A 22,410-nucleotide genomic window follows, 5' to 3' on the forward strand; every position below is an offset into this window, starting at 1 on the left:
CTCTCTCTCTCTTCCTCCCCCCACACTGTGTGTCTCTACTGTGTATGTCTCTTTCTTTAAAAGAAAATACCTGTCGGTCTTCTATCTTCTGTTCTTCCTCCAAGGCCCATGGATCGTGACGTACTGATTGACATTGTTACATACAGAGGTGAAACCTGTTCTGGGGAGGAGGGCCCCTGCATTCTACCAGAAGATATAGATTTTCTCTTGATGCCATGCCCCCAAACCCATTCTTCTTCCCAACCAGCCCTCCTTCACTTTGAAGTTGTTTTTTGTGTAACCTACTGAGTTTGATTAGGGCTGGCATGAGGCTGGCTAGCGTCCTGTTACTCACCAGTGGCTGCACCACAGAACAAGACGTCTCCTTCTCTCCCCGAGCCTGTCTCAGAAAGCAGGTTGGAGTAACCCTGTTGCCAGCTGTCTTTTCACGGGTAGCCAACCGTCTTCAGAATGGACGGGAGGCCGGCTCAGTGGGAGAGAATTCATACCCGGTACTGGGAACTAAGTCAGAATCCCATAGTCAGGAAACTCATTTGATTTGGTTTGATTTGCATAAGAATTAATGAATATGTGTGTTATGCAAATTATTTAGCATACTCCTATGTATCATGGCATAAAGTATATTTCCATGCCTAACACTTTATTTATGCATGCACATATATATGCCATACTTCGCTATAATCCATGCTGCTGTGTTCCACTATCACACAGGTTGGCACTTCTGCCTGGCTGGTTGATTTTGTACCTTGTAGGCTCTCCTGCCTCTTCTTGGGGACCATTATCCCCCAGCAGCCCCTGTAGCACTTTCCAGCAGCATGAGGGCTAGCCAGGAGGGGGCTGGTTTCTCTCCTAGTTCCGGAGTGCTCTCTTGGTGTCCTGTGATCGCAGGCTGTGGTGTCTCAGCAATAGGGTTTTACCTCTCGGCTTTGGCAGGTGGCCAAGTGCTTTGGCAATGCCCTGCATTATTTTGAGACCTCATGGGTCTCCCTGACCAACAGCTCACTAAATCAAATGTTGGATGTGAAATTCTTTTCATTTTGTATTCTTTCATGATAAGTTCAAATTCACCTATTATTTCCATTTTAGTTTCTTACTTGCCAGACCTGAACTATTTTATTGTGTTACATCATCCCCTTTCTTTACTCTTATTGATATTATCTCTTGCAGTCATTGAGAAGTTTTATTTTGTCCTCATTCACTGATCAGCTGGACATTTCGTTGTTTTTATTTTTATCTTTTGGTCTGCAGCACTAAGTCATCTCTCCAGCCCACCATTGGACTTTTTAAGGTGTTAAGTAAGTGCTTAAGACCTGAATCCATGATCCATGCATATCATATTAGGGTTGGAAACAGAATGAAATGACCCTGAGTGATTAAGGAAATTAAAACCAGGACTCATTTCCAAACCAGTAGGAAGAATACCAGTTTCTTGGAATTTGACTCAATTCAATTCAGTAAACCCAGGTCTTTCTAGTTAAGGAATGCCCTATTCTAGGTAAGTTCCGGTTCCACATTGAGCATCCAGCACCACAGACCACGTGTGCATTCATAGACATACAGAGCAATCAACATTTCTTCGGTAAGTTATGCCTGCATGATGAAGACCATGCTGGGAGTACCTCTCAGACCGTGGGAGTACAGGTACGTGGCAGGATGTGGTCTGTCTTCTGTGCAGGAACTGACCCCAGTCTTGTCATGCAGCACAGTGGAGTGTAGATCACCCTCCCAGTCCTCACCGTTGCTTTCTGTCTTTTCAGAGACTTGTGGAGGCTGCAGAAGATGCACACTTGAAACATGAATTTGATGCGGACTTGCAGGTAAATGACAGTTTGTGTTCAGTCGTTTGATGCGTTTCAGTCATTGGGAAAGAAGGGCTTTGGGAGGATGGCACAGACTTGGAGCAGATGTGTCTCTATCTTGTCCTGTGTCCACCAATGACCATTACAGTGGGTGATGTCACCTACTCCCATGTGTGACAGATTTCAGGGGAGTTGCCCTCTGTGGAGGAGGAGTTAGCTCAGTCAACTGCCTTCTCAATGGTGAAATGATGAATGGTAGAACGTTTCCACCTCTTACTTCCCCTGGCTGCATTTTGAAATACAAGTGAAACGAAGCAAGGTTGTGATGGACTTGACCTTGAGTTGATTGTTAAAAGTTAACAACACTAGGCTTGAAAGTGAAGTCTTTCCTTTGCTCAAGAGTCAAACATTTATTTAGTAAATTTCTTGAACTAGATGTAACCTATCATGAAAGACTCTGTTCTGTTGCAAAAGGCCTTAGAAAATAGAGCAAAAGGCAACAAATGGATAGAATAACACTTGGATGTGTTTTGAGTCTGTCCTGAAGGTACTTACCTAAATTACCATCTTGAGTTCTGTGGCTTTTTCTCTCTTGTAGATAAACAGAAGGAGCGAATCTTAATTTTTAAGCCTGTACTTGGCTAGAACATCTTTCTGTTGGTGACATGTGTTCATAATCAGGAAATGGTGTTTGTTTGGCTATGTTTTCATTGGTATGCCAAAGATAAAGACAGACATAAATGTAGAAATGCCAAAAGATGGTGGCACTGCCAGAGGAGCTTCCGTTTAATCTCTTCCTTGTGGCTGTGGCCCTGTCACCACTCCCATCTCTAGGTTGTGCATGTGGGCAAAAGATTGCACACTAAGGGGCTGGAGAGATGCCTTAGTGATTAATATGCTTACCTGCAAAGCCAAATGACACAGCGTCAATTCCCCAGGACCCACACAAAGCCAGATGCACAAGGTGGCACATGCATCTGGAATTCATTTGCAGTGGCTAGAGGCCCTGGTGCACCCATTCCCCCCCCCACTCTCTCAAGTAAATAAATAAAATATTTTTTAAAAAGAGGGATGAAGAGATGGCTTAGAGGTTAAGGCACTTGATTGTGAAGCCGAAGGACCCAGGTTCAATTCCCCAGGAATCATGTAAGCCACATGCACAAAGTGATGCATGCATCTGGAGTTTGTTTGCAGTGGCTAGAGGCCCTGGCACACCCATTCCATCCCTCTCTTTCTCTCTCTCCCCCTCTCTATTATGGCCTCTTTCTCTCCCTTTCAAGTAAATAAATAAAACATATATAAATATAGATTTATAGATAGATGATAGATAGGTACACAGCTATAAATGTCAGTAATGAAAGGCAAAGAAACATTGAGGTTTTTTTTTTTTTTCCCCCAAGTTCAAAGAGGTTAAGGACCATTACAGCCAAACGCAGTATGTGATCTTGCCATTGGGTCTTGAATCAGAAATAAAGATTGGAATGTGAACTGTGCACTAGGCGGTAACGTTCAGTTAGTATTGGATTGCCCAGCTCTCCACCTTGTCCTGTGCTTATGTTTTTCCCAGAGAAGGTGATTGTACTCCTGGGTCTAGCAAGGGGGAGTTTGCAAAGTCAGAGAAGCTGGAGGTCAAGATTATTTTAGAAAATCCACTAGTCTGACTCCCTTTCTTCTTTTTTTCCTAAAAACTATTTTATTTATTTAATAGAGAGAGAGAGAGAGAGAGAGAGAGAGAGGGAGAGAGAGAGAGAGAGAGAGAGAGAGGGCATGCTAGCGCCTCTAGACACTGCAAATGAACTCCAGACACATGTGCCATCTTGTGCATCTGGCTTAAGTGGGTCTGGAGAATCGACCATGGGCTCCCCTTCCCCTTAGTCTTCAGAGTCCATTGCCTTAACAGATAAGCCATCTCTTTAGTCCTGGCTCTGGTTTTCATAACTGATTGTATTCTGAATCTGTTCTCTGGTGGGCTGGTACATGGGAGGGAGTGGCATGATTGGCTTCAGGGGATCTTGCAATAGTGGAAGATGTTCAGGGTTTTAGTTTGACTAATGAGGTTTTTGTTGTTGCTGCTGTCCATTGGAAGCTCCAGTTATCTGTCAAGAGTGTTCTAAGCTTCTTTTCACTGTCTCTTAAGAATAAAATTCTGTTGTGGCAGAACTGTTTCTCTTCATCGAGTGTGGTATACTGGGAACACATTGAAATGCTGAAATCTCTTGAACATAAAAAAGACTGAAAGAAAACAAGTTTATAGTTTCTGTGCTCTGGAGAAAGTGAAAGAGGAATTGAGAGTATGTCTTCATTTGTCACTCTTTGTGTGTGCAAACAGAAAACTACTATTGTCATCTGAACACAATAGTAGATGTGCCAATAATCTCTCAGCATTACAGAATATCACTCACGAGACCTTGGAACTCGGTGAGATCTCGGAGTCCGCAGATCCACTGTGACTTTGGTGGGAAGCTGTAGCAGGAAGGCCTTTGATAGAATGGATGTGCATCAGCGAGTCTGCCCTGCTTAGATGGAGGCTCTGGGGCTGCTGTAGTTCTGACACTATGAAATGCAAGGCTCTTAAGAGCTGGGCGTCAGCCGGTTGCTATTACGAGGTAGCAGGCTGGGCTCGAATGGTCCATTAGAGCTGATCAGTTGTTAATCTGCGTGCCACTGACCTCTTTGCAACCCTGCCAAATGATTGTTTTGGTCACAAAATCTCAGAAACCATTCTCATCACCTTGCAGTAGCACCAGGGAGGACCCTGCACTGTTCGCATAGCCAAAACCAGTGGGAACAGGAAATCTTTTTCATGTAGGGGAAAGTTTCAGAGAGAGAGGAAGAGAGAGAGAGAGAGAGAGAGGAGAGTAATTTCCTAATTTGTGCCTCTGAGTCGCATAGGTCTCAGCCTCCCTGTTTCATCCACAGAATGGACATCTCTGCCCACCTCGTACGTAAGATGGGATCTTTGCTTCATTGCCATACTTGGTTTTACAAGTGAAGAATTAGATATTTGTTGGTAGAATCATCAGAAACTACCCCCAGGCTATGGAGATGGCACAGCGATTAAAAGAGCTTGCTTGCAAAGCCCAAGAGCCTGGGTTTGATTCCCCAGTACCCATGTCAAATCAGGTGCATAAAGTCAGGCTTGTACCTAGAGTTCATTTGCAATGACTGGAGGCCCTGTAGTGCCCATGTGTTCTCATTCTATCTTTTGCTCTCATATAAATAAATAAAATATTTTTTAAAAAAGAAAAAAATACTATTCCCGAGTTAGTCCTTTGTTATGGTTAGGATTTTGTTTTCCATTTAAATCCTTCTCATAGTCTTTTTTGATGGGCTCATCATATTAATATCTGTTTTCTTTGTAAAGACCCTAAGCATGGCATTACAATATTAATTCTTAACAAAAATTATATTGGAGCAAAGGATAAAATATAATCTCTGATGTGTGTGTATGCAAAATGTACGACCCCTGTAGAAAGTGGATGGGCCTGCTCTTTTAACAGATAACTTTCCTATAGCCCCAAGTTTCACTCTCGTGGGTCTCTTCAGGGTGGTGTATGGTTCTAGACTGGCGTTTTATTGGTTTAGCTTTTATTCTGGTAGTCTCCATTGAGACAATTCTTAGTCATAACTGACATGCACAGAGGCCTTGTGAAAATCAAATCTTCCTTTTTCCAATTTTGGGGTGTGAATTAAGATACAGTGTTGTTAAAATACAGGTAATTGTGATTAAGAAAAGCTTTTGATAAAGCCATGATACTTTATCACAGGTATTTTTCTGTGCTCATGCTCATTATTTTGATGACAAAACTCAGTTTATGGGAGAAGGGACAAAAGGCCATAGCCTTAAACACCCAGCCAACCCACTGATAACTTGCCACACCAAATAAAGTCAGAGAGCATGTCTTTCTCCTCTTGTATACTTTTCCTTTTTTCTAATGCTCTCACTGACACACCCACTGGCAGCCAAAGAAAAGAAAAGGGAAAAAAAGTTCTCTTATCATTTTACTAAAAACTTGCTTATCTATGAACCACAAACATACTTTCTTTGAAAGCTGTCTCTAATAAGTACCAATTGCGCAGAGCTGGTGCTCAGAGGGGGAAAATGTGATTTTCTGTTGTGTATCCTGAAGAAGTCCTTTCTATTTCAAAGTTTTCTATAATAAATTTTCTTGGTTGTTTTATAAACAGCAGGTAGAACAAAGCACCCAGTAATATTAGGAGTGATAACAAGCTTGACAGTGGCAAGGGACTGAGCTGCAGATACAATACTGTGTCCTGAAGATGCTCATCTGGCCCTTACCACCTGCCTTGCAAAATTATGTCCTGATTTTCCAAAAACAGGAAAAAAAAAAAGAGAGAAAATTACAGACCAATCTCCCTCATGAACATTGATGCAAAAATTCTCAACAAAGTATTGGAAAACAGATTACAAGAGTATATCAAAAAGATCATTCACCCTGACCAAGTAGGCTTTATCCCAGAGATGCAGGGATGGTTCAACATATACAAATCTATAAATGTAATACATTACATAAACGGGTTGAAGGACAAAAATCACATGATCATCACATTAGATGCAGAGAAAGCATTTGACAAAATCCAACATCCCTTCATGATAAAAGTCCTACAGAGACTGGGAATAGAAGGAACATATCTCAATATAATAAAGGCTATTTATGGCAAGCCTACAGCCAACATATTACTAAATGGGGAAAAACTGGAAGCTTTTCCACTAAAATCAGGAACAAGACAAGGGTGTCCACTGTCCCAACTTTTATTTAATATAGTTTTGGAAGTCTTAGCCATAGCAATAAGGCAAGAGACACACATAAAAGGGATACAAATTGGAAAGGAAGATATCAAGTTATCATTATTTGCAGATGACATGATCCTATACATAAAGGACCCAAGGACTCTACTAGCAAACTGTTAGAGCTGATCAAAACCTACAGCCATGTAGCAGGATACAAAATAAATACACAGAAATCAGTAGCCTTCATATATGCTAACAACAAACACACAGAAAATCACTCCCATTCACAATTGCATCAAAAAAATAAAGTACCTTGGAATAAACCTAACCAAGGAAGTAAAGAATCTGTACAATGAGAACTTTAAAACACTCATGCGAGAAATTGCAGAAGACCCTAGAAAGTGGAGACACATCCCTTATTCCTGGATTGGAAGAATCAATATTGTGAAAATGGCAATCTTACCTAAAGCAATCTACACATTTAATGCAATCCCTATCAAAATTCCAAAGGTTTTCTTCATGGAAATAGAAAAAAACAATCCAAAAATTCATTTGGAATCACAAAAAACCTCGAATATCTAAAATAATACTAAGCAACAAAAATAAGGCTGGTGGTATCACCATACCTGATCTTAACCTATACTACAGAGCCATAGTAACAAAAACAGCATGGTACTGGCACAAAAACAGACATGTAGATCAGTGGAACAGAATAGAGGACCCAGATGTAAGCCCAAGTAGCTATAGCCACCTGATATTTAATAAAAATGCCAAAAATACTCATTGGAGAAGAGATAGCCTCTTCAGCAAATGGTGTTTTGAAAACTGGATATACATCTGCAGAAGGATGAAAATAGATTCTTCTCTCTCACCATGCACAAGAATTAAGTCCAAATGGATTAAAGACCTTAACATCAGACCTGAAACTCTGAAACTGCTAGAGGAAAAAGTAGGGGAAACCCTTCAACATATTGGTCTTGGCAAAGACTTTCTGAATACAACCCCAATTGCTCAGGCAGTAAAGCCACAGATTAATCACTGGGACCTCATGCAATTACAAAGATTTTGCACTGCAAAGGACACAGTGAAAAAAGCAAAGAGGCAACCTACAGAATGGGAAAAAATCTTCGCCAGCTATACATCTGGTAGAGGATTAATATCTAGGATATACAAAGAACTCAAAAAGTTAAATAATAAGGAAGCAAACAAGCCAATCAAAAAATGGGCTATGGAGCTAAATAGAGCATTCTCAAAGGAAGAAATATGAATGGCATATAAGCATCTAAAAAAATGTTCTAAATCACTAGTCATCAGGGAAATGCAGATTAAAACTACATTGAGATTCCATCTCACTCCTGTCAGATTGGCCACCATCATGAAAACAAATGATCATAAATGTTGGCAGGGATGTGGAAAAGGAGGAACCCTTCTACACTGCTGGTGGGAATGCAATCTGGTCCAGCCATTGTGGAAATCAGTGTGGAGGTTCCTAAAACAGCTAAAGATTGATCTACCATATGACCCAGCTATAGCACTCCTAGGCATATATCCAAAGGACTCATCTCATTTCCTTAGAAGTACGTGCTCTGCCGTGCTTATTGCTGCTCAATTTATAATAGCTGGGAAATGGAACCAGCCTAGATGTCCCTCAACTGATGAGTGGATAATGAAGATGTGGCACATTTATACAATGGAGTTCTACTCAGTGGTAAAGAAAAATGAAGTTATGAAATTTGCAGGAAAATGGATGGATCTGGAAAGGATTATACTAAGTGAGGTAACCCAGGCCCCGAAAGCCAACTACCACTTGTTCTCTCTCATATGTGGATCCTAGCTACAGATGATTGGGCTTCTGCGTGAGATTGAAAATACTTGGTAGCAGAGGCCAGTAAGTTAAAAAGGAGACATAAAGGGAAGAGAAAGGAAGGGAGGAGGATACTTAATAGGTTGATATTGTATATATGTAAGTACAATGATTGTAATATGGAGGTAATATGATGGAGAATGGAATTTCAAAGGGGAAAGTGTGGGGGTGGGGAGGGAGGGAATTACCATGGGATATTTTTTTATAATCATGGAAAATGTTAATAAAAATTAAAAAAAAAAAACTATGTCCTGATTTTGAAATGGGGGCCAAAGGGTTAGAATGGGTAGGAACCTCTGAGAAACTACCAGCACCAATGCTTCCTGCAGAACCTTCCCTCACCTATGGGTTAGTTACCTTTTTGTTTTATTTATTTACTTATTTAGTTTGGTTTTTCAAGGTAGGGTCTCACTCTAGCCCAGGCTGACCTGGAATTCACTATGTAGTCTCAGGCTGGCCTCAAACTCATAGCAATCCTCTTACCTCTGCTTCCCAAGTGCTGGGGTTAAAGGCAGGTGCCACCATGCCCCGCTTAGTTACTTTTTTGTTGCTTAGACAAAATACCCAACAAGAAGCAGCTTATGGAAGGAAAAGGTTTTCATTCAGCTCATAGTTCCATAGGATAGAACCAAGCATGGTGGAGAAAGTATGGCAGTAGTAGGAAGCTGGTGTCACACCATGACATCATCAGGGAGAAAATATTGAGAGAGAACAACCCACAGGGCTGGACCATAAAAATTTCAAGCTCTGGGCTGGAGGGATGTCTTAGCAGTTAAGGCCTTTGCCTGCAAAGACAAAGGACTCATGTCCCAGGACCCATGTTAGCCAGATGCACAAGAGAGTGCATGTGTCTGGAGTTCATTTGCACTGGCTGGAGGCCCTGGCATGCCCATTCTTTCTCTCTCTTTCTCTGTCAAGTAAATAAATAAAAATAAATTTAAAAAAAAATCTCAAGCTCCAGTATCATGCTGTTTTTATTACTATGGCTTTGTAGTATAGCTTTAGATCAGGTATGGTGATGTCACCAGAGGTATTTCCTTTGCTGAGGATATGTTTGGATATGTGAGGCCTTCTGTTTTTCCATATGAAATTTGAGATCATTTTATCTATCTCTGTGAAGAACCCTGTAGGGATTTTAATTGGAATTGTGTTAAATCTATATATTGCCTTTGGTAGGATTGTCATCTTCACAATGTTAATTCTGCCTATCCAGGAGCATGAGAGGTCTTTCCATCTTCTCAAGTACTCCTCAATTTCTTTTTTGAGAGTTTTTATATTTTCATTGTATAGATATTTTACTTCCTTGGTTAACATTAGTCCAAGGTATTTTTGTTGTTGTTGTTGCTAATGACAATGGGACTATGTCCCTTATTTCTTTTTCTGTATCTTTGTCATTTACATACAGAAATGCTACCAATTTTTGTGCATTGATTTTGTATCCTGCTACTTTGCTATAGGAGTTAATCACCTTCAGGAGTTTTGGGATGGAGTCTCTCGGGTCTCTTACATATACAATCATGTCATCAGTGAATAGAGCTAACTTTACGTCTTCCTTTCCAAATTGTATCCCTTTTATTTCCTTCTCCTGTCTTATTGCTTGCTCCATGTCACATGTCCTCCAGCAAGGTTTCACTTCCTAAAGGTTCTACAACCTTCTGAAACAGTGCCATCAACTGGGGATTAAGCATTCAAGTTTATGGGGAATATTTATTCAAACCACCACCCTTACTTGTTCATCTGTGATATTAGCTTTGGATCTTTGAGTAAAGGAGACCAAAAGGAGGGAGGGCAGCTTAGGAGCATCCATTCTTTATTATTATTTATTTATTTGAGAAAGAGAGAGGGTAAGAGAAAGAGGCAGATAGAGAGTCAGTACACCAAAGGCCTCTAGTCACTGCAAATGAACTCTAGACACATGTGCCACCTTGTGCATCTGGCTTACATAGGCTCTGGGGAATTGAACCTGTGTCCTTAGGCTTTACACGAAAGAACCTTAACCATTAATCCATCTGTTCAGTCCTGACACCCACATTCCTTTTTAGAAATTCTAACACCATCCACTGGGGAAAGGAAGTATGTGGAGGATAGAATTATGAAGCACAGTGTTGCTGCAGATAGTACAAGGCTCTCACATGTCCCCACCAGGACCACATTACCTGATGGACCATGAGGCTTCTGGAGAAGCCCAGTGCTACAAATGAGCAAAGGAGGTGCTTAGCAACAGTACTGAACTGGAGAAAATGGCTGTCCTTTCTCCAAGCCAAATCCATTCCTTTTTATGTTGATGGAAGAAAGTGTTCAGCTCCTTGCTGGGGGATAAAGGAAGGGGATGTAGAAGGGACCCAGAATAGAAATGACATTTTTCCTGGCTGAAGAGATGGCTTAGCAGTTAAGACACTTGCCTGCAAAGCCAAAGGACCCATGTTCAACTACCTCATACCCACACAAGCCAGAAGTACAAGGTAGCACATGCAACTAGAGTTTGTTTGCAGTGGTTTGAGGCCCTGGCATACCCATTTTCTCGGTCGCCATCTGCCTTTTTCTCTCAAATAAATACATTATTTAGTTAAAATATTGAAAAAGGAAATTTCATTTTTCATAGATGTAGGCAGTTATTGTTTGTTCAAGGACAAGAAAGATAGAGGTCACATATATAAGAGGTAAATAGAAATAAATACTAAGAGAAGAGAATTTCACACTCTATATTAAAATAAGTCATAACTGTTGTTTCATTTCTTTCTTTTTATCAGCTTGGCAGGGAGTCATAGTTTCATCATTTGGAGATCTAATATTAGGTGTTTCTTGGTTAGGCCCATGTTATTTATTCATAGCACTGATGAGAAGGATAGGTTACAAGGAATCTTTAAGTGTTACCATATTAATATTGAAGTTATTTCCCAGTTGTGATCCACACCTCTCACATAAATACATATTCTTGGTTTTGTCCATTTGACTAGACATCATAACTGGGGGTAAGGCTGATGTCACTACTGAGCTTTGTGCTAATTAGTTATTTGAAAGTGACATGTTTGCTTATGATCCTGGCTGCTGTTCAAGTGTGAGTGGGAGAAATGATGGTGGATACAAGCTTAGCTTGTTCCAAAAGAGATATCTTGGGCCTGGATGTCTGGGAATAGTAGTATTCCCAACCAGACCATAGCTGTACTCCAACATCTACACCTGTGGCTTCTTTGATTATCATTGAAAAGATGTGACTGTAATGTCTGTATGAATCAGCTAAGCATGCAAATGCAGATTCTGACATCCATTCAACTCTAATCACCAGTGGCTTCCTGAGCATCAGCTGTTGTGGTAGGCTTCACATTGCTGGGATGGTCCTGCAGACCAGACACACTGTATGGGAGGAAGAAGGGGTTTATTAAGCTTACAGATCCAGGGGGAGTTCCATGATGGTGGAAGAAGCTGGCCTGCCTTCTTCACAGGTCCACATAGAAAAGCCACCACCAGCGGCCCAAGCAAGTGAACTCTAGGAACCCCAGGCAGAGTGCAAACTCAGTCCACATACTTTTAGGCTGAATTCATATCTGTCCCCAAAAATGCCTCAGGGCTGAACCCTGGGACTCGATCACAGTGACACCTCAAGCTGGGCTGCTGGAAATCCAAGTTCTAGCTTTAGTCAGACATGTGAGTTTATTGGGGGATATCCATTCAAACCACTGCACTGGCCCTATGCTAGAGATTTCATCGTGAGCTAGACCAATTGCATTTGTTCTTGTAGAACTCACAAGGATAGCAGATGCTGAGGCATGAAAACATAAGTAGTTATTAAATGTTAACTTTGATCAGTAATAGGAAGAGAACCACAAAGTATTATGATTCAGGACAAGAAGACCACCTTGTCTGAGGGAACACTGCAACAAGTCTCAGAGGTGGTGAGTTTACAATGAGTGGTAATCTAGGTTGATCTCCAACATGGCTAGAAGAAATCTTCCCATATACAGACACATAGTAACATATGTGCTTCTGTGAGTATACTTTACCTGTTTTCTATAAAATAATATTTTTATTTCTAAATTCTTTTTAACAATAATCGTAGGAAGCCACTGTTGTGGACTGAGTTCTTGCCCCAGGCCCCAATAGGCCAGACCAAAACAGAGTCACTGATGCAAAATGCCACAGTCAAAATGTTTCCCTAAGATAGGTGAGTCCACTCTGAGCGAGCATAACAAGAAGTCTTCCTTGCTGTAATCTGTATAGACTGCGGTACCTGATGGAGACAGATCAGTTCTTTGCCCCTGATATTTGCCTTTTGGTCTCCACCTTACATACCGCACCATTCCACCCATGCCCAATGCGAGCTCCCATTCCCACTCCATTTTGCGGAATTGAGGCAACGTGGATCCCTGAACTGCAAATGAAAGGCAACTAGATTGATTTCTAAGTTTGTCCTAATTTTTTCTATAAACAACTGGAAGGATGACTCTTCAATTTTGCCTCTGTAGTATACTTACCACGTTTTCCTTGGTTAATCTCACTCAGAAGTGTTGTTGAAGGTTTACTTAGAACTCAGTGTATCTTAGCTCCTTGCTCTAGGCTGCAGGATTCTCACAACCTGAGAGGTGGGTCTCACCATCCAGGAAACACCCATGTCATGTGTAAATGTTTTGATGCATGGTTACTATTTAGTATAGAGACAAGAATATCACATAAAGTACAGTGTGAGCTCAGTGAAGGTAGCTTGGGATGTTGTTTAATATCTGCTCATTCATTCATTCACTCACTGCCCCCCTAAAAAAAGTTCATTGAATGCCTGTTGAATTGCAAACTTGGTGCTCAGGACACCAAGTTTTTATTTATTTGAGAGCAGAGAAAGAGGGAGAGGCAGAGAATAAGCGCATCAGGGCTTCTAGCCACTGCAAACAAACTCCAGACACATGTGCCACCTTGTGCATCTGGATTTATGTGGGTTTGGGGGAATCAAACTCAGGCCTTCAGGCTTTACAGGAAAGCACTTTAACCACTGAACCATCTTCCTGTCCTGACAGATACTTTTTATCAGGTAAAGGGTTTATGTACTCAGCTTCTTTCTATCTCCATTGGAAAATACTGTTCTGATTTCTGACATCATAGATAAGTTTTATATATTATTGAGATTTGTACAAAATGAAAAGAATAATATATAATATTTTAGGTATGACTTTTTCATTAAAATAACACCTGTGATTTACCCACAATATTCCATGCATTTCTTCTTCCCTAATAAAAACACTGGAAACTATCAATTTCCCCTTAAGTAGCACTTTTGGGCCATCCCTCCTCCATGTTAATGTATTTTATTTTCATTACCTTTTAATTTAAAACATTTTTCTTTTTGTCTTATTTATTTAAAAGCAGAGGGGAAATGTGCACACCAGGGCCTCTGCCACTGCAAATGAACTCCAGATGCACACACCACTTTGCACATCTGGCTGATGTGTGTACAGAGGAATCAGAGCCATGCTGTAACACTTTGAAAATAAGTTCCTTGAGCCACTGATACATCTTTCCAACCCACTTTAAAATATTTTGTAAAGAAAGCCCCTTTGACTGAATAGCAACAAATAAAATACTAATAAAAGTACCAGTGTCATTCTTCACAGAGAGTGGAAAAAATGATCTCAAAATTCATATGAATGGCAGAAGGCCTTGTATATCCAAACATATCCTCAGGAAAACAAAAACAAAAACAAAAAACAAAAAACAACAAAAAAATCTCTAGTTGTATCACCATACCTGATCTAAGCTATATTACAAAACCATAGTGACAAAAACAGCATGGTACTGGAATAAAAGCAGAAACATATACCAGTGGAACAGAATTGAAGACCCACACTTTAGGTCAAGTAACTAAAGCTGCTTGATCTTTGACAAAGGTGCCAGTAATGTAGACTAGAGTAAAGACAACATCTTCAACAAATGGTGTTGGACAAATTGGATGACCATATGTAGAAAAATGAAATCAGACCCACTTCTTTCACCATACACAAAAATCAAGTCTGAATGGATTAAAGATCTCAATATAAGACCTGAAACTCTTCAACTACTGGAAAAACAAAATAGGATGCACTCTGTACAATATAGGACTGGGGAAAGACTTCCTGAACAAAACCCCAGTAGGCTAGAAAATTAAACAAGCACTTAACCAATGGGATCTCATAAAGCTGAAAAGCTTCTACACAGACAAACATACCATAAGCAGAGCCAATAGACTACCCACTGAATGGGAGAAAAATTTTTGCCAGCTATGCCGCTGATAGATGCCTAATATTTAGAATCTACAAAGAACTCAAAAAAACTAAACAATAAAAAATCAAACAACCCACTCCAAAATGGGACAGAGAACTAAATAGGGAGTTCTTAGAGAAATAATTACAAATGGCTAACATATATTTAAGAAAATGTTCAACATCCCTAACCATTGGAAAATGCACATTAAAACAACTATGGGATTCTACCTTATGCCAATAAGGATAGCAAACATTAAAAAAATCAAATGAAAACAAATGTGGGTGAGGGTGTGGAGAAATAGGAGCCCTCATTCACTGTTGATGGGAATGGAAGCTGGAACAACCACTGTGGAAATCAATATGGAGACTCTTGAAAAGGATGAACATAGCGTTTCCAACAAACCCTGTTATTTCCTTACTGGGCATTTACCCTAAAAAGTTTCACATCTCAGTTCAGAGATATTTGCTCAACCATGTTTACAGCTGCTCAATCCTAATACCTAAAAACTGGAATCAACCCAGGTGCCCATCATTGGATGAATGTATAAACAAGATGTGGTATATCTCCACAATGGAATTCTACTCAGCAGTAATAAAAAATTACACAGTGAAATTTGTATAAAAATACTTGAACTTGGAACAGGTCATTCTAAGTGAACTCATGCAATAAACAGAAAGACAACTGTCCCATGGTTTCACTCATCTGCAGTTTCTAATCTGGATCAGCCCAAGTTGCAGACATACCTGAATGGCATCTTGAGGCTTGGATAATAGGAAGGGTAGGGCTTAGGGGAAAGAGAAGGCGGTGGGGACAAAACTAAACCCAATTGAACTAGTACTATAGAATCCTATATCTTGGAAGTCAGACTAAAAGGTGGAACCATCAAGAGGACCTTAGGGGGAGCACCTGAATCGAAGGGCCCTGGAGAGGACGAGATGAAACCTAACCTTAAATTTCTCCTGTTTCTTTCTTCTCTGTCTTTTTCGTTTTTCTTTTCCCTTGGTGCTGGCCTATAATTCCCTGCACCAGGATGTGGCTGTTAATCAGAGAGACCTACTAGATACCCCAAAGCAAAAGTCAGAGCACTTGATTACCCACCAGAGGTAGACCCTACTGCTGAAGACACCACACACTGTTGGCATGGAACATGGAGAGACCTTGTTGGAATCTGGAAGAGAGCCATCACCCAGACAGTTAGCCCATCTAGTGCTGGAAGGTGCTACATGAGCTGCCAGAGGAAAGTGGCCAACATCTGTCCAAGCAATTCAAAGTCTAAGCTACTCAGAAGCAAACAACCTGATGTGATGCTCATATAAGTGCAATAGTGGCACACACCCATGTTAGATAGCTAACTGTTCTTGGATTGGCTAACAGGTCCACTCAGTGGAAAGGAAACCATGTCTGGAACTGGGAAACAAGTCAAAATAATATCCATATAATGATTCTGCTTTCCATTGTCAAGCTCCATTTACCTTTGGCTATAAGAAGGTCTACGCCCTTTAAATTTTCTCTAAATTGAAAATGGTTATCCTGGTTAACTGATGCTGACTTCACTCTCTTTTGGAGAATATGCTTCTCTTTTTCAGACAGGAACTAGAGCTGAGGAGATAAATGACCCAGTGCACCCCACACAGACCACAACTGAAACCACAGAGAAATTGGGGAAATGAGCAAGAGTGCTGCTTTCTCAGTCAGTCTGATATCAGCACAAGGATGAAGAAGATAGACACTGAGGACACTGAATACCTACCGAACCAGAGATCCAGAGACTACTAAGAGCCCATCACTGAAGTAGACTTAAAATGTACCCAACATGGCTCAGGGAATTTTTCAGAAGAGGGGGCGGAAAGATTGTTAGAACCACAAGTTGGGACATTTTGCACAGAGACATTGCCTTTCCAGCCCCCATAATGTGACCCACAATCCCTATGGTGTTGACCTGCATCACCAAGATGAAGGCCCCTTCAGAAAAGGGCAGGGAGGAGGAGAGGATGGTACCAGCATGTGGTGTTTATATACTAAATATGTCCATATCTAATAAAAATGTTAAAAACACTTCATTCCTTAGTATTTTAAAAATATTTTTATTTGATTTATGAGAGAGAGAGAGAGAGAGAGAGAAAGAGACGGAGGGAGAGAGGGAGGGAGGGACGAATGGGCATACCAGTGTCTCTAGCAGCTGCAAACACACTCTACACACATGTGCCTCCTTGTGCTTACGTTGGTACTAGGGAATTGAATCTTGATCCTTAGGATTTTCAGGCAAGTGCCTCAATCACTAACCCATTTCTCTAGCCCGTTTTTTAAAGTTACTTTTGTTTTATTTATGGGAGAGAGAGGAGAGAGAAGGGCTCTATTCTTTTAACCTGTCTGTCTTTACACTTTGTTGCAGCTCTGGAAGCATGTGGTTGGTTCTATCAGCTGTGGATGGGAGTGGTTATTATGAGTACTTTCTTTCTTCAGCCTGACTACCTCTGCCTTATAGTTGGAAGATTTATTTCACTTTATGTGATATTTCATAGAATGTTATTTGCCTTGTTGTTATATTTTATTTTATTTTTTTTTGTCCTTTCTTTGGCTCTGCTGAATGTGCTTTAGCGTAGCACTTAAATTCTCCTTTGGGGCTGGAGAGATGGCTTAGCGGTTAAGTGCTTGCCTGTGAAGCCTAAGGACCCCGGTTCGAGGCTTGGTTCCCCAGGTCCCACATTAGCCAGATGCACAAGGGGGCGCACGCGTCTGGAGTTCGTTTGCAGAGGATGGAAGCCCTGGAGCGCCCATTCTCTCTCTCTCCCTCTATCTGTCTTTCTTTCTGTGTCTGTCGCTCTCAAATAAATAAATAAATTAAAAAAAAAATTCTCCTTTGGCTTCCAATCTACCTATATGTAACTGGCATTTCAGATGTCACTTTGGGGAGTATGATAGGCATCCTTAGGTGTAGAGGGAATCTGGAGTTCATCTTGAATATCCCCTCCCCTTAAATACAGACTTTGCCACAGCATAACTCCATTTACTCCCATCCCTTATAAACCCCTAAGAAATCCTGGTTTGCCTCATTTTTGCCCTTTCTTCTTTCCCCTCTTCTCCTCTTCCTCCTTTCTTTTCTTCCTCCTTCCTGCTCTTTCTCCTTTACTCCCTTCCATCTCCCTTCTTTCTTTTCATTCTTCCCTTCCCCTCTCCTCTTCTCTCCTCCTTTCTCCTTCTCTCCTCTCCTCTCTGTCCCTCCTTCCTTCCTTTTTTCTTTATTCTATTTCTTTCTCTCTTTTTTTGTTTGTTTTTGGTTTTTTGAAGTAGGTTCTCACTCTAGCTCAGGCTGATCTGGAATTTACTATGTAGTCTCAGAGTGGCCTCGAACCTACCATGATCCACCTACCTCTGCCTTCTGAATGCTGGGATAAAGGTGTGCGCCACCACACCCAGCTTCTCTCTTATTTTTTGAGACAGAATCTCTCTATGCAGCTCAGGCAGATCTGTAACTCATGATCCTCCTGAGTGGTGGGATTGTAGGTATTTACCACCATACCATGTTTGTTTTAAAGCAGTTTTCTAAAGAAATTAATATAAGAAGCTCTGGGGCTGGAGAGATGGCTAAGCAGTTAAGGCACTTACCTGCAAAGCTCAAGGACTCAGATTCAATTTCCCAGTACCCACATACATCAGATGCACAAGGTGGCGCATGTATCTAGAGTTTGTTTGCAGTGGCTGGAGGCTCTGGTGCACCCTATTCTCTCTGTATGCCTGCCCCCCTCAAATAAATAAATAAATAATATTTTTAAAAGAAAGTAATATAAGAAGCAAAGAGTAATTTACTTATCAAAGTGTTTATCATTACTTCCTGTACATTTTTACTTTCTTTAATTTAAATCCCTCTACTTCTTTCATTCTTTCTTTCCTTCTCACATCCTTCTTTCCTCCTTTTCTTCATTTCTTCCTTCTGTTTTTTTTTTGCATTAGAGGTCTGGTGGAGACAATTTAGCTTTTGTCCATCTAGGCTAAAAGTAACTTTATATCTCAGCTTCAGTTTAGAATGATAATCTTAATGGAGATAAGCTGAATTGACAGCTTAACTTTTAGCACTTTATAATTCCATTTTCTTTTGATCTCTGATGCTTTTGATGGAATGCTGGCTGGCATTTATATCTTTGTTCCTCTGTATCCACAGTCTTTTTATTATTATTATTACTATTAAGGACACATAATGTGGTCAGGTTGGCTGGCCAGGGAGCCTCAGCCATCCTGCTCTGCCCATACCCTCAGTGCTGGAGTCACATGTGTGGCTGTGTCTGCCTTTTGTGTGGGCACTAGGGGTTGAACTCAGATTCTCATGTTTACAGAGAAAACTCTTTTCCAGGGCTGGCAAGATGGCTCAGTACTGAAAGGTTGTTGCTTGTACAACAGGTTTGATTCCCCAGTACCCATGTAAAGCCATATGCACAAGGTACCACATGCGTCTGGAGTTTGTTTGCAGGGACAAGAGGCCCTAGTGTGCCCATTCTCTTTGTCTCTGTCTCTTACTCTCTTTCTTTTCTTGCAAATAAATAAATAATTTTTTTTTTTTAATAAAGAAAGCTCACTTACCTGCTGAGACATCCCACCAATATTTTCTTTTAAATCTCTGGATATGTCAACCACACTATTTTAAATTCTTTCTGTGGCAATCTTACCATCTGGGACTTTTATTTTTTTAATGATTTTTTTATATTACATTTTTCTGTCTCTTTACACATGTAGTATTTTTGTTGTATGTTGATTACATGCTTATGTTTAACTTTTATATGTTTCCTTATTGTATCTTAACATCTTTTTATCATTAATTTCATCAAGAATGAACAACATGGTGAACCATTATTCTAATTTTTCTTGATACAACATTCTTTTATTGATATAATATTCTTTATCTGTCATGACTCAGGGTGCTTTCATTTGTGCATAGCAGTGGATACTAAACAGCTGTTATAGAAAGCATCTTCTTCCCACTACTCTGTTTCCATAGTAACTCACAGCTCTTTAAACTTCTCAATCCTGGGGATGTTTATTTTAAATAAATTTCAATTAAAACACAAAGTTTTTAAATAGTATATTTTAAATTTTATTTATTTGAAAATAATTTGAAATTTATTTGGAAAAGAGAGAGAGAGACAGAGAGAGAGCAAGAGAGAGGGAGAATGGGCATGCCAGAGCCTCTAGCCATTATAAACAACTCCAGATTCATGTATTATCTTGTGCATCTGGCTTATGTGGGTACTGGGGAATCAAACCTTAGACCTCAGGCTTTGCAGGCAACTGCCTTAACTTCTGAGCCATCTCTTCAGCCCAAACAGTATATTTTAAATACATTATATATTATGCATAATTCAAATATTGTAAATACATCACAAATGTAAAGTTAATTAAGTGGTGAAATTAACAAATACCATTAAAGTTCAACTTTTTTTTTCACAGTTTGAATAGTGGTTCAGACCTAAGCCAGGTTAGAAAGGAGGCATTCTAGAACACTAGGGCCTTCTTAACATATCTATAATGGTGTGAGAGAAATACTTTGTGGTTTTGCTAATCACTGCTCAACGTTTTCTTGCAGGTTTCCAGGAGCCTCAGCATCTTTCATGAGGAGGCTGACTGCACAGGGCATGGGCAGAGCTCAAAATTACCTAGGGAGGTTTTCACCAGCCCCTGTGTCTGCTGATGTTACACCAAGGCTCTTGTGGTCAAGAGACTTGCTACCCACTACTGGGCTTCAAGTAAATCTTGAATCTGGTGGCACACTGCATCTGTAGCTCTGGGCATTGGGGTCATGTTGGGTGGTAGAAACCAATTCCAACAGTGTGTTTTCTTTCCCACTTTTTCCAGATTTAAAAAAAAAATGTTCTCTCTCTCTATGTACATAACTGTTTCTAATTGAACCTTTTCTAATTGAAACAGAGAACAACTTCATGCACTACTAACAGTTCACAGCTCTGAATTGGCTGTGAGTTTTAATAATCGTACCTACTAAGGATAGCAACTAATTCTAACATATAATTTTTAAGAAAGACAGAAGGCAGAGATTTGAATTCTGATGTTTCCCTCTTGCCAGTAGGGAGATCTAGGGCCTGCTTCTTAATCTGTAGTATCACAGTGTTAGCACGTGCATTATAAGGATCAAGATTTGTTTTCATGCTAGGTTTGCCTGATAATGGTGGATGGACATGAAATATTCAGGACCACTGGGTGTGTGTCACAGAAATGCGTTCAATTTGGAGTAACTTTCATGATTACACTGTGATGATTATTTCAGCCAACACTCTGGAAGTTTAAAGATGTTTGTTAAATTTGCAATTGCTTGGGACTGGAGAGATTGTCCAATGGTTAAATGTATACAAAGCCTAATGACCCAGGTTCAATTCCCCAGGACCCTTGTAAGCCAAATGTACAAGGTGGTTGATGCATCTGGAGTTCATTTATAGTTGCTAGAGGACCTGGCATGCCCATTATTTCTCTCTTTCTCTCTCTCTCTTAAATAAATAAATAAATAATATATGTATATATATGTTATATATTAAATAATACATATATACATATATATTTAAATTTGCAGTTGCTTGTTTTGTTTGTCTCCTGTGTAGATGGTAATCTCTTTGAGGTAGGGACCATATCTTTTATTATTATTATTTTGTTTGTAAGCAGAGAGAGAGAGAGAGAGTTAGACAAAGAGAATGAGTATGCCGGGAACTCCAGCCCTGGCAAAAGAACTCCAGATACATGTACCACTTTGTGCATCTGGCTTTATGTGTGTACTGGGGAATCGAACCCAGGTTGTTAGGCTTCATAGGCAAGTGCCTTAACTGCTGAGCCATCTCTATAGCCCCACATCTGTTTTTCAGTACTATCACCAAGGCTTAGTCAGAGAGCTGCCACTCAATAAATATTTGAAGAAGAACTGAATGGAGTTAAGGAAACAACACAGGATCATTTTGAGTTAGAGACTTAGGAAGAAAAGAGTTAGAAACATTAGTTACCAAAGAGAAAGAATACTGATGTTAACAGCAGAGACTGCAGTGACTTCCACAGCACAAGGGCAGATAACTCTAGAGACCTAGCCTCATTCAGCCCTCTTTGGTATCTTCCATAGGCCGTATGACTGGGTTTTTAGATCCACCGAAGAGCTATGGACCTTCTTGGGTGTGTGGCTCCTACCCAGGGAGGCACTGAGAACAGAAGACCTGGAACAGTTCCCCTCCCCCATAGTCATCCAGTTTGGGAATGGAAGGCTAACACAATGTTGGGCTTTGTTCTCTTGTTTTCAATAGTATCTTTTACATACCAGGAGAGCAGCACCAACATTTTATATTCCTTTTCCAATCTCATTAATGCCCTTAAAGGAAATTTCTCTCATAATTTCCTGAAGTATTTGGTCTTCATGATTAAAATACAGCCATTTATTACATTCTACACTTCTTTCTGGCTCTCTGTGCCAAAATTTTCTGGGACTGTCTGAATTAAAAGTGACATTTAGCTGCAGGGCAGGTGGTCTGGGAGCTGGTCGGGGAGCGGGCGCTCTCATTCAGATGCCCAGGAAAGCCTCCACGCTCTTGGAGATGTCTCGGCAGAGAGACGTTCTGTAGGCTGGGGCTTCACACATTCCGTTTTCAAAGATGATGCTAATTTTCAGGTTAATATCAGACACATCCTCCTTCTTCGTTTGCAGTCATCCATTGGGACTTCTCAAGTCTCACCTGCCTAAAGCCCAGCTTTGAGTTTTGACCTTCATTCCCCGCCACATTTCCTGCAGG

General features: G+C 40.4%; 1 protein-coding gene across 2 annotated transcripts in view; it reads left to right on the forward strand.

The window, feature by feature from the left end:
• The window catches only part of Cacna2d3 (calcium voltage-gated channel auxiliary subunit alpha2delta 3), an 877,750-nt gene that overhangs the window by 268,850 nt on the left and 586,490 nt on the right, over positions 1-22,410 (forward strand). For both annotated transcript variants that reach the window (XM_004652732.3, XM_045136092.1), the window contains exon 4: positions 1,758-1,817. In XM_004652732.3, coding sequence (XP_004652789.3) covers positions 1,758-1,817 — 60 coding nt within the window. The remainder of the gene's footprint in view (positions 1-1,757; positions 1,818-22,410) is intronic.

The sequence above is a fragment of the Jaculus jaculus genome, chromosome 16 (assembly GCF_020740685.1).
Source record: "Jaculus jaculus isolate mJacJac1 chromosome 16, mJacJac1.mat.Y.cur, whole genome shotgun sequence".
In the NCBI taxonomy this organism is placed as follows: domain Eukaryota; kingdom Metazoa; phylum Chordata; class Mammalia; order Rodentia; family Dipodidae; genus Jaculus; species Jaculus jaculus.